Here is a 12281-nt window from a genome sequence, read left to right on the forward strand (position 1 = left end):
CCTGATCTTTAATGTTTTTAACATTCTCCACTCTAAAAGCTGTTGCTTTGATTCTCCTTGTGAAATCAGAGTGTCTGCTGCCTCCACTGTATCTGAGAGCTCGGGCCTCTTAACTTTGGTGATTCTCATTCCAGTGGGATTGCTTGGGAGAATCCATGGAAAATCAGCATCTCACAGAGATCAGAAAAGGAACCAAATTACTCATCCCTCTCCCTTCCACACATGGCTGTCCCAGAGACTTCTTCTGCAGGGGATTCTGTGAGCTCTGACTTTATTTTGGCCAAAAGCAGAGCAGGATCAGAGTTTGCCTCTTAGACCTTTGTGCTGGAATGTGAGGGCAGCTGTGAGCTGCAGAACAGACCTTCCCAGGTTACCTTCAGCTTGTGGAGCACCCCTGAGTCCTCTCTCACTGCAGGGAACTGATTCTTTCAGAATACGATAACAGGATCTCAAGTACAGTATCATTTTATTTGAGAACCCACCCCTCCAGGGATGCAGTGTTCAACATTTCCTTTGGTTAGAGTAAATAATAAAAGATAACTCTGTTCTGCCTGGGACTCCCAGTGAGAGAGAGGAACAGACTTTGGTTACTGAGGGTCTGCAGAGCTTTGTTCTCTTACTACTTTATAATGGGATTGAACATATTTGCTGCCATCTGGCCTGTTCAGCCGAAACAAAATACATCACTAATGTTCCGATTGGTTTTGAAACATCTTGTTCTTGTCAAAAAGTATTTTAAATCAAAACAGGCTTTTCCAGTTGGTGTTTGTCTTTTCCTAGGAGGCCATGGCAAAAATGGGGAAAATTGGAAAAGTTGTGCAGCCCAACCACGAGCATAAAAGGTAACGCTGGCCCTGGTGTGTTCCACTGGGAGAGTTCAAGGGAGATAAAGTTGGGGTCTGGAGATGAGGTTGGGTGGTGTCTTTTTACAGCCCTGCTCGTCTGCAGTAGTGCTTAGCATACAAATACTTTAAGAATCACGGTATATTATATTTTTAAGAATGGTTCATACTGTATTTCTAAGGATTATTCTATTAATTTTTAAAGCTTGATTATTTATATTATATTTTAAGGAGCAGTAATATTATATTTTAAATTATTATTTCTATTAATTTTTAAGGATTATTTTCTATCACATTGTATTTTAAGGGTAATTTGCGTTACATTTTCAAGGGCTCCGGATCGCACGGGCGGCGGCGCGCGGGCTCCCCCTGGCGGCGGGTCCGGGCTGAGGGGACACGGGGCGGACATGGCGGGGGGACTCGGGGCCTGGGCCCGGTTCTGGGCCCCGCAGCGCGGGACTCGCTCTGAGGGGCCGGAGCGTGGCCAGGACAAGGGGCTGGAGCCCCAGGAAGGGCTGAGGGAGCTGGGGAGGGGCTCAGCCTGGAGCAAAGGAGGCTCCGGGGGGCCCTTGAGGCTCTGCACAGCTCCTGACAGGAGGGCACAGCCGGGGGGGGCGTCGGGCTCTGCTCCCAAATAACAAGAGACAGGACAAGAGGAAACAAGCTGTGCCAAGGAAAGTTTAGATAGGATACTTGGGAAAATTTCTTCATGGAAAGGGTTGTCCAGCCATGGCACAGCTGCCCAGGGCAGTCCCCATGCCTGGAGGGATTGAAAAGCCCTGTGGATGTGGCACTGGGGACACGGGGCAGTGGCAGCCTTGGCAGTGCTAGGGAATGGTTGGACTCGGTGATTTTGGAGGATTTTTGCCACCTGAATGAATTCTGTGAAGCTCTGTTGTCTCCTCACTTTCTCAGCAGAGAATTCTGGGGAAAACTGCCTGAGAAGTCAAACTGGCTGTGGGGCAGTGAAAGGTGGAATTGCAGCTGGAGATCACAGCTTGCCTAGAAACTGCCCCAGCAGTGCACAGGGAGGGCTCTGACCCCGGCAGCAGCTGTACCCAGGAAAGAGTCAAAGTGTCTTTAATGCTAAGAGAACCAAGTAAACATACATATTACAGGGGATTTAAATCTTCAAATCTCAGGCTTTGCTGACATTAGCTTTCTTACACAGATTTTATGACAAGAAATACGAAGTATTTTTGAAGCTTGTGGAGCACCAGAGAGAGTATCGCTCCATCATGAACAGCGTGTGATCCAGAGGCTTGGGAGCTGGGAACAGCAGGCAAATTTCCAGGCATGTGTGATGCGGGTAATTTCTTCTTACTGTACTGTCCATGTTAAAAATATCCTGTTATCATTTAAAGTATACATTTTAATTTTTAATGAGAAATAAAATGCAGTCACTTTACTGTGAAGCACTGGGTATTTTCTGTCAATAATCCCTGCACACAGAGACAAGGAATATTCATTTGTTCCACTCAGAGAACACAAGACAATCAGTTGCAGGTACCCCAGTGCCAGTATTTGGACTGGCAGGAACAGCACAAGGAATAACATGATTCACTCAGATGGACTTGAGTACAGGGAGTCAATATTCACATAGATGGACTTTACACACTTAGCTTGAGAAAAATTCCTTTTTTAGTATTGGCCTAGGTTGCAATTCCCAGTTAAATGCAAACAGGAGTCACACAATAACAAAATTACACTGGGGTTATTTGGAAAATAATAGTTGCTGGCTTTTTTTTAATGTTCAGCCCTGAAAAACATCTGGTAATTTTTTTAAAGAAACAATGCACTTCCTGCCTTGTAGTTGATGGAAAAGCAGTTGTTACCCTTTCCAAAGTACCCATTGTCAGGAGAAACAGCTTTGCAAGTTCAGGGACATAATTAAAGACAATGAAAGTTGATGGGAATAAAATGATGAAACTTCTTAACAAAAAGAGTAAAACAAGCAAGAAAATTACTCTGACATAGTGGGTGTCAAAGCTCCTAACTCAGGGGCACGATAAAATCTGTCAACTGAAAAGACAGAGTGGGAAAAAGCAATTGGAGACCAGTGTGTTGTAACCAGTAAGTATTCATAAATCTTAATATCTCTATTTTAATATGCAATTAGTGTGTAAAAATGAAGTCCACAGAGTCCAAATGGATAACAAAGGTACAGGTTGCACAGGGACAGATGTGCAGGGTTGGCTGGCACTGCACCAGCACTTTCACCTCTGCAGCTCAACAGAAACAATTTCAGCAAAGTTTCCATAAACTTCCTGCTATTTATATCATTATCCTCAAACTGGCCTCGATTTCTCAGGCTGAACTGGTAGCAAGACAGCACGAGGGGTGTAGGGAGTCAGGAAAGGGAACAAACAGTCACACTGCCTTGGTGTAAAATGTGAATGCACAGGCTTCAAGGACTCTCTGTGCCTTGTGTGGGCTTGCACAACACAGTTACAGAGATCTGTTCACACTTCCTGCATGGCCTTTAATGCCTTCCTCCCCTTGTGATACTTGTACTTTATAGCTGCATTTTTGTTCCAAGCCAGTGTGCCTACCAGTTTCATGTGATCCATTTTAAAACCAGAGCTGTGAGAGCTCTGTATCCCAGTGGCTGAGAAATCAGCTGTGATAACACAAACACTGCTGCAGGATTTTGCAGTGAGACTGCCTGGCCATCCTTGTGTTATACAAGACTTAGCAAATTGTTCAGTTTGCCAAGTTCTCAAATTAAAATTTAATTCAAATTGAGCCAAGAAGTAAAATGTTGAAGCTCAAGAGTTCTAACACTCTTCAGCTGCATGTCGATGGGCAGTGTAATGTTAAACTCTGATTGTGGCTTGAGGCATTCTTGTAGATCTGCCCTCTGAGTGCCTTGGCCATGCCAAGCGCTGCTGAGTCCTTCAGCCTGTGGCAGCAGCACAGTGACAAACCCATCCCAGTGCCCCAGTCCAAGAGAAGCCTCAGTCACGGCTTGGGGAAGTTTGGCCAAGGGCCCCAGGTGGGGTCAGTCAGGCCCCTGAGCTGCAGACCCTGCCATCCTCACCCCATCAGGTGCAACTTGCTGACAGATTTTTATCATGCAAATTGAAAGAAGGGAAGCAACCACCATGTCATCAGTTGCTCCAAGAGTCCTGCAGAGAGGCCCAGGCTTTGCTCACATGGAGAAGACAAGATATGATGGTTCCAAAGAAGCAAAGAGCAACTCTTAGGGAAAAAACTCCATGAGACCTACCTGGGTGAAGAGTCCTCACAAGGCAAGAGTCAGGAATGACAGCCTGTCATACAGGTAACCTGCAAACTGAATGTTGACATGAGATTGGTTATTTTGTATTCTGATGCATTTCAGTTCCACGTGTCTCTTAAGCACTTTGAAAGTTAAAATCTCTTGAATGCAGAACCTTTCTGTGCTGTCCAAATGCCCCTATACTGTTTAGTCATGGTACAGTATCCAGAGGAATCCTTCTAAAAGGGATCCCTGCTGCCCCAGCCCTTGGAAAAAAAAGGATTCTGCTTGGCACAGAATCTTTCTGGGAACTGGGATTCCAGCATTAGGAAAGGGCAGAGCCAGTGTGAACTGTTTGGATTTGGCAATCCCTGGGGAAAAATCCAGCTGCTTTCTGCTGGAATCTGATTTGAAATTTTAGAGGCAAGTTAAAGTCCTGCAGTTCAAATCTGAGTGATATTTGAAAGGTCCAGCCTGAGCCTCTCTAGGTCTGTTTTTTAATTAACCAGGCTTTTCATGGAACACTGTGTTCTCCTCCCTGCCAGGGTGACTGCAGGACTTCTCCAGGTAAGAATTCCTGAAGCACCTTCACTAGAAAGCTCTGGATGCAGCAGCATGGTAACATTCCACCACAATATTGCCAGTACCTGCATCAGAAGGTAATCACACAATGGTACAGACTGGTTTTCCTTGCTAGGTCTGTTTCAATCCATTTGTTATGTGCTGCTCACTCAGTAAATGCTGATTTATAAACACTTAGGGGTCGAGGTTGTTTCCTTGGCTTATTGCTTTTCACAAGAGGTGTGAAAAGCAACACAGCTCCATAATAAAGAACATTTTCCTTTTTTCCCCTATATCCAGCCTCCCAGTACAAGAAGCAACCTCTGACTGGGGCCTGGTGAGATTAGGAACTTCCATGCTGCTTTTTGTGGAATGTTACTCCAGAGATTCAATAAACTACACAAAAGCAAAATGCTGGAGGCCTGTTTGGTATTTCACAGAGTTGTTTGATCTGACATGTGTCAAATGATAAATGCAAATGGCTGCAGGATCATTCAAGCCCAAGTGGGTTTTGAAATGCTGTGGGAAAATTAGAGGATAAATAAATCTGATCCCAAGAGCTCAAGCTCATTGTTTGGCATGTGTCAGAATGCAGACAGAGGTAAATATTACCTCCCTGCAGGGAGAGCAGGTTAGTGCTGCTAACCAGGGACTGTGCCTCCAGTAGGGGGTCAGGCAGCAACCTACCAAACTAAAAAAATGAAGATATGCTGAACATATTGGAGGTTATTTAATGTTTACAGGGAAATTGACGAGATTAATAAACCCTCTTCTCCAATGGACTGTGAAAATGAATGTGATTATTTATTTTTAATACATGCTTTTCCTATGCAAAGTGGCTGTGCAAAAATGGAGCCTTTGCTCTTCTACATTGGTATATGCAGAGATTTACAGATCAGCTTGGGGAGAGTTTCCTTTCCACAGGTTTTTTCCCTGTGGATCTTACTCTGGAATCTCCCTGGGTCATGGCTGTAGCCCTCAGGAATATGGGTGCCCATGGACCGAAGCATTGCACTCTGGAGTTGTCCACAGTGGCTTCCAGGGCCAGTTATCCCAGATAAACCAGCAGGCGCAGCCAGGAACAGCTTGTACCTCTGGAAAAGCCAATTGCCACATCCTTTTTTACCCAGACTGCTGCTGATTTCCATGCACAGCATAGAGCGAAAGGGGGCAGACTGTGAGGACAGTAAGATTAGGCTGCACATGCAGTGACAGCAGTGAGTTAGTGCTGGTCAGAAAACAGGAAAATTGAATGTCAGGGCTGGCACCACCAGCTTGTACAGCAAAGCACAAACAGCATCTCAGCAGAAGCAGCACAGCTTGACTGGCAGCTCCGGGGCACAGCGAGCAGTGTGACAGGTCAGGGAAATAAAACCTCTCAGCATTTCAACTGATGCAACTTGACAGGGACCCCAGTGAAAACAGCAGCACAACACTGTGCTGCCATTTTGATGGGATTGTTTTGTTGAGCTGAACAATGATTTTTGTTCTTAAAAACAGCCAGTGAGGAGTTTGTGAGCTGTGCTGTAACAAGAAGTCTCCAGGAGCCCTCAGTGCAGGGGTTCTGCACCCAGCATCACCTCATCTGCTGCCACTCAGAAAGGGAATTTGAGACAAACCATGTTTGAAATCCAGAAAAAAATTGTTCCCGATGCCATGAGTTACATCATGTGTACAAGGGCTGGGAATGTGAAATTTGGCCCAAAGGTATTTTTATGGACCTCGCTCTGACTTGTGCTTTTTACTCATTTTCATTTGAGTGCAGGGTTTTTCTTTGTGCCTCTTGTGTTTTGTTTGCACACACAGAGTGTTTGGCTGAGCCCACAGCTGTGTTTATTCCTAAATCCCCATCCAGTCTGTATGAACCCAGTCTGGCACTCAACTTCCAGCTTCTCCTTGAGCTTTGTGTTTGACACCCCCTCACCTCTGACTGGCTTTGGCTCCCTGGGGTGGTGGATCAAAGTCTGGGGATCCCCACGGCTGCAGTGCTGGGCCTGGGCTCAGTCCCAGCGAGGCCAACAGGGCACTGATGGATCCCAGAGTCCTTCAAGGCCTTTCACAAAAGAATCCCATGGAAAGTAAGATTTGCTGCATTCAGAATCCTTTGTTTGGTAGAACAGGAAAGGAAGGACTCCTCTGAAGTTGACCCATTTGTGCTTCAGTGAATTTTTCATAAAATTGACAAAATCCTGTTTTAATCTATCCCACTCCACAACCTTCTGAGGGACTCTGTAGGTTTCTCTAAAATACCTCTGTGGTTATTGTTAATTAGAAAAAAATAATATTGCTGAAGGATCGCTTTTCAGTTGAACTTCCTGAACATATGGTTCAAACTGAAGCTGAAAAGGAAAACTTCAGGACAAACTGTATGAATTACTACTAATAATAAAATCAGACATTTTTTATAAGTCCACATTAATCTTCTTTAAAAGCTTTGGGTTAACCACATTTTTTAAATAAAACTTTTACCGGAGCGGAATTTATTAAGAGAGCTCAGTGTTGCCTTAGCTCTGTTCCACGGGGCATCAAGAGAAGTTTTATTACTGATTTCAGTCACAACAGACTTAGATCTACACAGAATGGTTTTGATAAGCCCAATGTAAAAGTTTTATTGGTTTAAGACATGAAAAACAGACATGTTACAGAGACCACTTCTACTCTATAAACACCCATAACATGGATAATGCATCACACTGGAGTCAGTGCTCCGGAGTGTAAATAATGGTGTGGAGGGAAGGAAAGCCTGGCCAAGTATGTACAGCTAAGAAAAACAACATAGACCCAGCTTGTATATGGTACTTCTCCTCTACAGATCTCAAAATTAAATACAAATAAAGTCTGTATCATTAGGTCATACTCACAGATGGAAAAGGGAAAATTAACCAGGCCAGGGAAAGAGGGAAGTTGATGCTCTTTGTTGTTATGTCTATCTTTGTACTTGAAACTATAACTACTGAGGCATTATTTGAAACAGGTTTTGAGGCCATGTGGTTGCTGTTTGTCCTGGATGGGTTCTGTTCAAAGTCTCCTTTTCCTGTATGTTATAAAACAGTGTTAGAAAAACATGAAACATCCGGAAGTATTACATGGTGTCTCCCAGAGGTGTTCCTGGCTGTTGGGGATCCACTGATTTGTTGTTCTCCCAGAGGATGGGCATAGTGGCAGTGGTGATGTGGGGCTGTGCTCTGTTATCTTTATCCTAAAGATAAAAATGTGCTTTTATTGCACCAGCATTAACAACATGGCCCCTTGTTCTGCTTTGTACTTAGATCTTTTTATAGTGTGGTGAAAAAAGTGTGAATGGCTTGTAAATATAACTTGCACTTGCTTCAAGGTGCCAAGCTCACACAGCTCTCCAGTGGTGCAGAACATGGGCCTTAAAAATCCTGAAATCCCCTTATAAATGCAATTATGGACATACTTCCCTCCACTATTCTGTGCTTCATCCTTGTATTCACTTGGAAAAACTATTTAAATGCTGTAATCCCAACCATATGGCTCAGAGCCTCAAAGAAGGCATTTAACAGACACGTTTGTCTGGAGAATTAGGGTTTTACACAGATTATCCAGTGACTGGAGATGGGATACCCCCTCTGAGGGAGGACAGGAGCCCACACCAGGGGCTGCCTTGACAGAAGGACCCTCTAAATCTGTTCTGTCCCTTTCCTGTTAAACAGATCCTGGGCTGGAATAAACAGTGAGCTTACATTGGGATGAGATGTCTTTGAACAATTTTCCTCTGCAAGACCACACAGATTTCCTTAAAAACAGTAAACAGATTAAAAAACCCTTTATGCATGACTAGAAACCAACTTACTGAATTGTTTAAAATGGAACTTCCACTACTTTTGTTTTTGTAAAAAGCTTTTACAGGATGCAAACCAATTTAATTGTGCCTAGATCACTGTTTTATTTTAGGCAAATGTTTCCCATGGGAAGCAGGAATGTGGGACAGAATGAGACCTAAGCCTGCTGTGTCCTACTCCTGATTTTTACCCATAGAAATTAATTTTATGGGACAGCTGGATTTTTATGCTGCTGATTAAAAAGACAAGTTGTCTTCTCAGAAGTGAGTTCATGCTTGAAGATGAGACTTCATGTTTGTTACATCTCGAGCTTTCACACTTACAAATGTGATTATTGCACTGTTGGTTTTTGTAATAGGTTGGGGGTTTTTTGCATAGTCAAATACAAATAGTGGGATTTTCTAGTGCATTTTACCCATTCCACAAGTTTGTATTGTAATTTAACAGTATCATCTGAGATCATCTGTTACTTTTTGGCTGCTTAAGACTTCATGGGCATTTCAAAAGCAGCACCTTTGTAGATGTGAAAGCAATGAGCAAATAAAAATACAGTTACTGATTTTTCAGGGAATATAAAAATGGGATTTCTCCTGCTTCTAGTGAGGGAACCTACATTAATTCCAGGGAGAAGGGCTTGGTCCTGGTTGCTACACAGGCCTTGAGATTGTTGCCAGAAGAATGCCTTGTTTAGTAGCCTGTGTAAGCACTGCCTGCACTGTCAGTCCAGAACACTTCCCACAGAATAAATGCCCACAGCTGCTTTCTGCTGGGAGAGGGGCTCACTGGAGGCAGGTGGGGCAGCTGGAGTTGCTGTGGTTCCTGGGAGAGATGTAGTGCACAGTCTTCACAAAATTAGTAATTTGATCGACGTATTCAGTTCATTAATAATAATTTACTGTGATTAGCAGAGAGTCACAGAAACTCAGCATAGATATCACACAGAACTAATTGTCACTGTTTCCCTCCTACTCTGCAGTTGTGTCTGTCACTTAAATGTACTGAAATAAAGTCTGGTGTGTTCTCTGCCTTCCTGGGATGCCAGAATGGGATTCTCTCTGTACCAAAACTGAATGGCAAAAAGAATCCAGGTGAGTGCTCATGAAACCAGGTCTCTTGCCAGAGCCACGTCTAAAACTATGAATTCACCAAATTAGTAATTTTAAATCAGCACCATTCATACCATTCTTTCCTCCTGTAATGAGGATCTGTAGATAAGAGCAACTGAAAGTTTTAAAATAATGTGCCATGACTTTTCAAGGGCTTTTCCAGCCTTAACAATAGTGTTTCTATAACTACTGAATAAAAAAATCTTTCTTTACTGTGAAGTTATAAATGTATTTGTTTCCATCCTCAACAGAAAAATGTCAGATGCCAAAGGCCTTTTCATTGTTTCAGATTTTCCTTTCCCTGCACTGATAAGATTCTCTCCTGCAGAGATAACAACCACACAATAGCCCAGCAAAGGATGGCTGGGTGGGAATAAGACACCACAGCGATGGTCAGATCCAAGTCCAGGACCCTGAACTCCAGGCAAGCAGATTTTATTTCACACAGTGGCACCTAAAATTCATCTGGCACATCCCATTGCATTCTGACTTCCTGTGCAGGGCTGGGGGCATTTGCAGGTCCAGAACATCCTCTCAGCTGGCCAGGCAGTGATGGTTTCTGTCAGCTGCAGCCCAGAGCAGTGCTGTTTACCAACACTGCACACACACAGGCTCATTGGGTATCTACTCCATTTGTGCACAGGAATCACACCCACATTTCTTTAGCTTTGTCTCCTACAACAAAGAGAACAAAATGTGTTTCTGGTTATGTGATAGATACGGAGTCAAGGGAAGCCCAGCATTCCCAGACTGTAACCAATGGAAATTCTGAAAGGCTCTTTTGCCCTTTGCAACCTCAACAAGTTGGAATCTCTTGTGTATTTTGTATTAGCTTGTCTTGTACAGTAATTAACTTATATATGACTCCTAGGGGACAAGTGATTATGGTTTATTTCCAGATGACTCATGAGCAAGTCTGCAGAAAGAGAGTTTGTGCTGCTCAGAAAACAGGAAAATGGAATATTTACTGTTGCTGATGATACCAGTTCTGGCTGCTGAGCTCAGGCACCAGGCAGAGGGGCTGGAAGCTTGTCAGCTTGAGTGCAAGGGCCTGTTGAGACCCTGCAAATGCTCAAGCTCTGCTCCCAGAGCATTCAGTTAGGACTAGGAATTACAGCAAAGATCCAGGCAGTGCTCCTGCACTGTGTGAATAATATATATGTGTGTGTGTAGCAAGAATAAAAATCATTCAATCATCATTCAAATCCAGCATTGTGACACCACATTTTTAATTTCCTTGTGATCTCTCACTGATTGAGTGAAGCAAGGTGGGAAACTCCATCAGCTCTTGCAGGATGACCAGGGCTGGCAGATCCATAGGGCACAAAACCAGGCAGTTCCTTACATACACAGTAAATCCATGGACATGGTTATGGATGCTGTGGAACTCCTGAGTCCAGCAGGTCCCAAGGCAGGGTGGGCCTGGTTTCACCTGGTATGGACATTTCTCCAATTGCATTAACAGAGCATTTGGGAGGAAAAAGGAACTCGGGGTCACCCTCAGCTAAGACATCAGTGGTTTAGTCTTGTCCTGAGTCGATCAGCTGGGAAAAACATGCCAGGTCTGTCATTTATTTTTAATAGATTATCTGCACATAATCAAATTTCTGATTTATTGAGTCCAAGCACTCCCAATGATGCTGGAGTTGGCTCTAACCAGCATCAATGGTTATGAGGGGCCCGCCCAGCTGGATCTGATAGAAGGAGAAGACAGATGATATCTGAGATTGCTGTAGGGCTGCCAGAACTAATTTACCCCTTCCAAAATCCTGAGCTGGCCTTTGAACATTTGAACTGTGATTGAATTAGAAATTGATTGTGGCAGTCAATGTTTGTGTCATGAGGCTTTGAGGTTTTGATGGCACTAAACAGTCCTAACAAAATAAAATATTTAGTTTGACTTTGCCTAAAATGATGCATTTTTAGGGAGCTTCCTCTCTTGCAGTAATTCTGTGTGTTATTTCAAACAGCACTATTAAAATTGTCATTGCTCCTAATATTTTAGGCTGGAAACTTTGCAAGTGTCCTTAGGAATGACTGTTTCACAGTCTTATATTTGGATCTGGGTGTCTTTGGTGGTTCTAACGCATATGTTGCTGAGAATCATCAGCCAGAACTGAATGATAAAATGTTTAGTCCAGTAGAAGTCAATTTAATTCATTTTGAGGAAATGAAAGGAAAAAAAGCCCAACCAAAACTAAACTCCAAATGCAGAAGCAAAAACAGACTTAGAATTCAAAGATCCAGAGAAAGCCTTAAAGTTTTTCAGGAATCAGATCCTTATGTTTCTGTTCCTTTCTCACTGCACAGCACAGGTGTCCACTGAGGTCACATTTCCACAGGTCAGATTTGCAAAGGAATTCTTCATGTAGGAACTTCACCAGGGGCCAGGCTTTCAAACTGTGACAGTCAGATTTTTGAGAAAAATGAGCTTTTCAGATCTGGACACATCTTTTGGCTAAAAATGAAAGCTGTGCATTTCAGAAAACAATTCTAGTAGAACTCTGCAAATCCAAGCCCATTGTGCTAAACCCCAGCCACCAGATGTGATACATTTTTAATTCTTGCCCACAAAAGGAAGGCATGAAGCACTGATCTGTTTGTTGGCTATGAAACCAGGAGCTCCTGGGTATAAACCTTTATCTCTGTAACACAGCTCAGCTCAGAACATCTTCCAGTTTTACCACAAGGAAATTTAGCTCTAAAGCATCAGTGGTGAGTCTGTTCTCATCAGCATCTTTGAGGA

General features: G+C 43.4%; 1 protein-coding gene and 1 pseudogene across 6 annotated transcripts in view; one reads left to right on the top strand and one right to left on the bottom strand.

Moving 5' to 3' along the window:
- Window positions 1–2257, top strand: part of FGGY (FGGY carbohydrate kinase domain containing) — a 127791-nt gene extending 125534 nt beyond the window's left edge. For all 6 annotated transcript variants that reach the window (XM_064719494.1, XM_064719496.1, XM_064719499.1 and 3 more), the window contains 2 exons: window positions 781–842; window positions 2014–2257. In XM_064719494.1, coding sequence (XP_064575564.1) covers window positions 781–842; window positions 2014–2095 — 144 coding nt within the window. In that variant the 3' untranslated portion in view covers window positions 2096–2257. The remainder of the gene's footprint in view (window positions 1–780; window positions 843–2013) is intronic.
- A 1586-nt stretch (window positions 2258–3843) lies between these two features.
- On the bottom strand, window positions 3844–11903 carry LOC135450753 (E3 ubiquitin-protein ligase RNF170-like; annotated as a pseudogene).
- Between the last annotated feature and the right edge of the window lie 378 nt (window positions 11904–12281).

The sequence above is a fragment of the Zonotrichia leucophrys genome, chromosome 8 (assembly GCF_028769735.1).
Source record: "Zonotrichia leucophrys gambelii isolate GWCS_2022_RI chromosome 8, RI_Zleu_2.0, whole genome shotgun sequence".
NCBI classification, from domain to species: Eukaryota; Metazoa; Chordata; class Aves; order Passeriformes; family Passerellidae; genus Zonotrichia; species Zonotrichia leucophrys.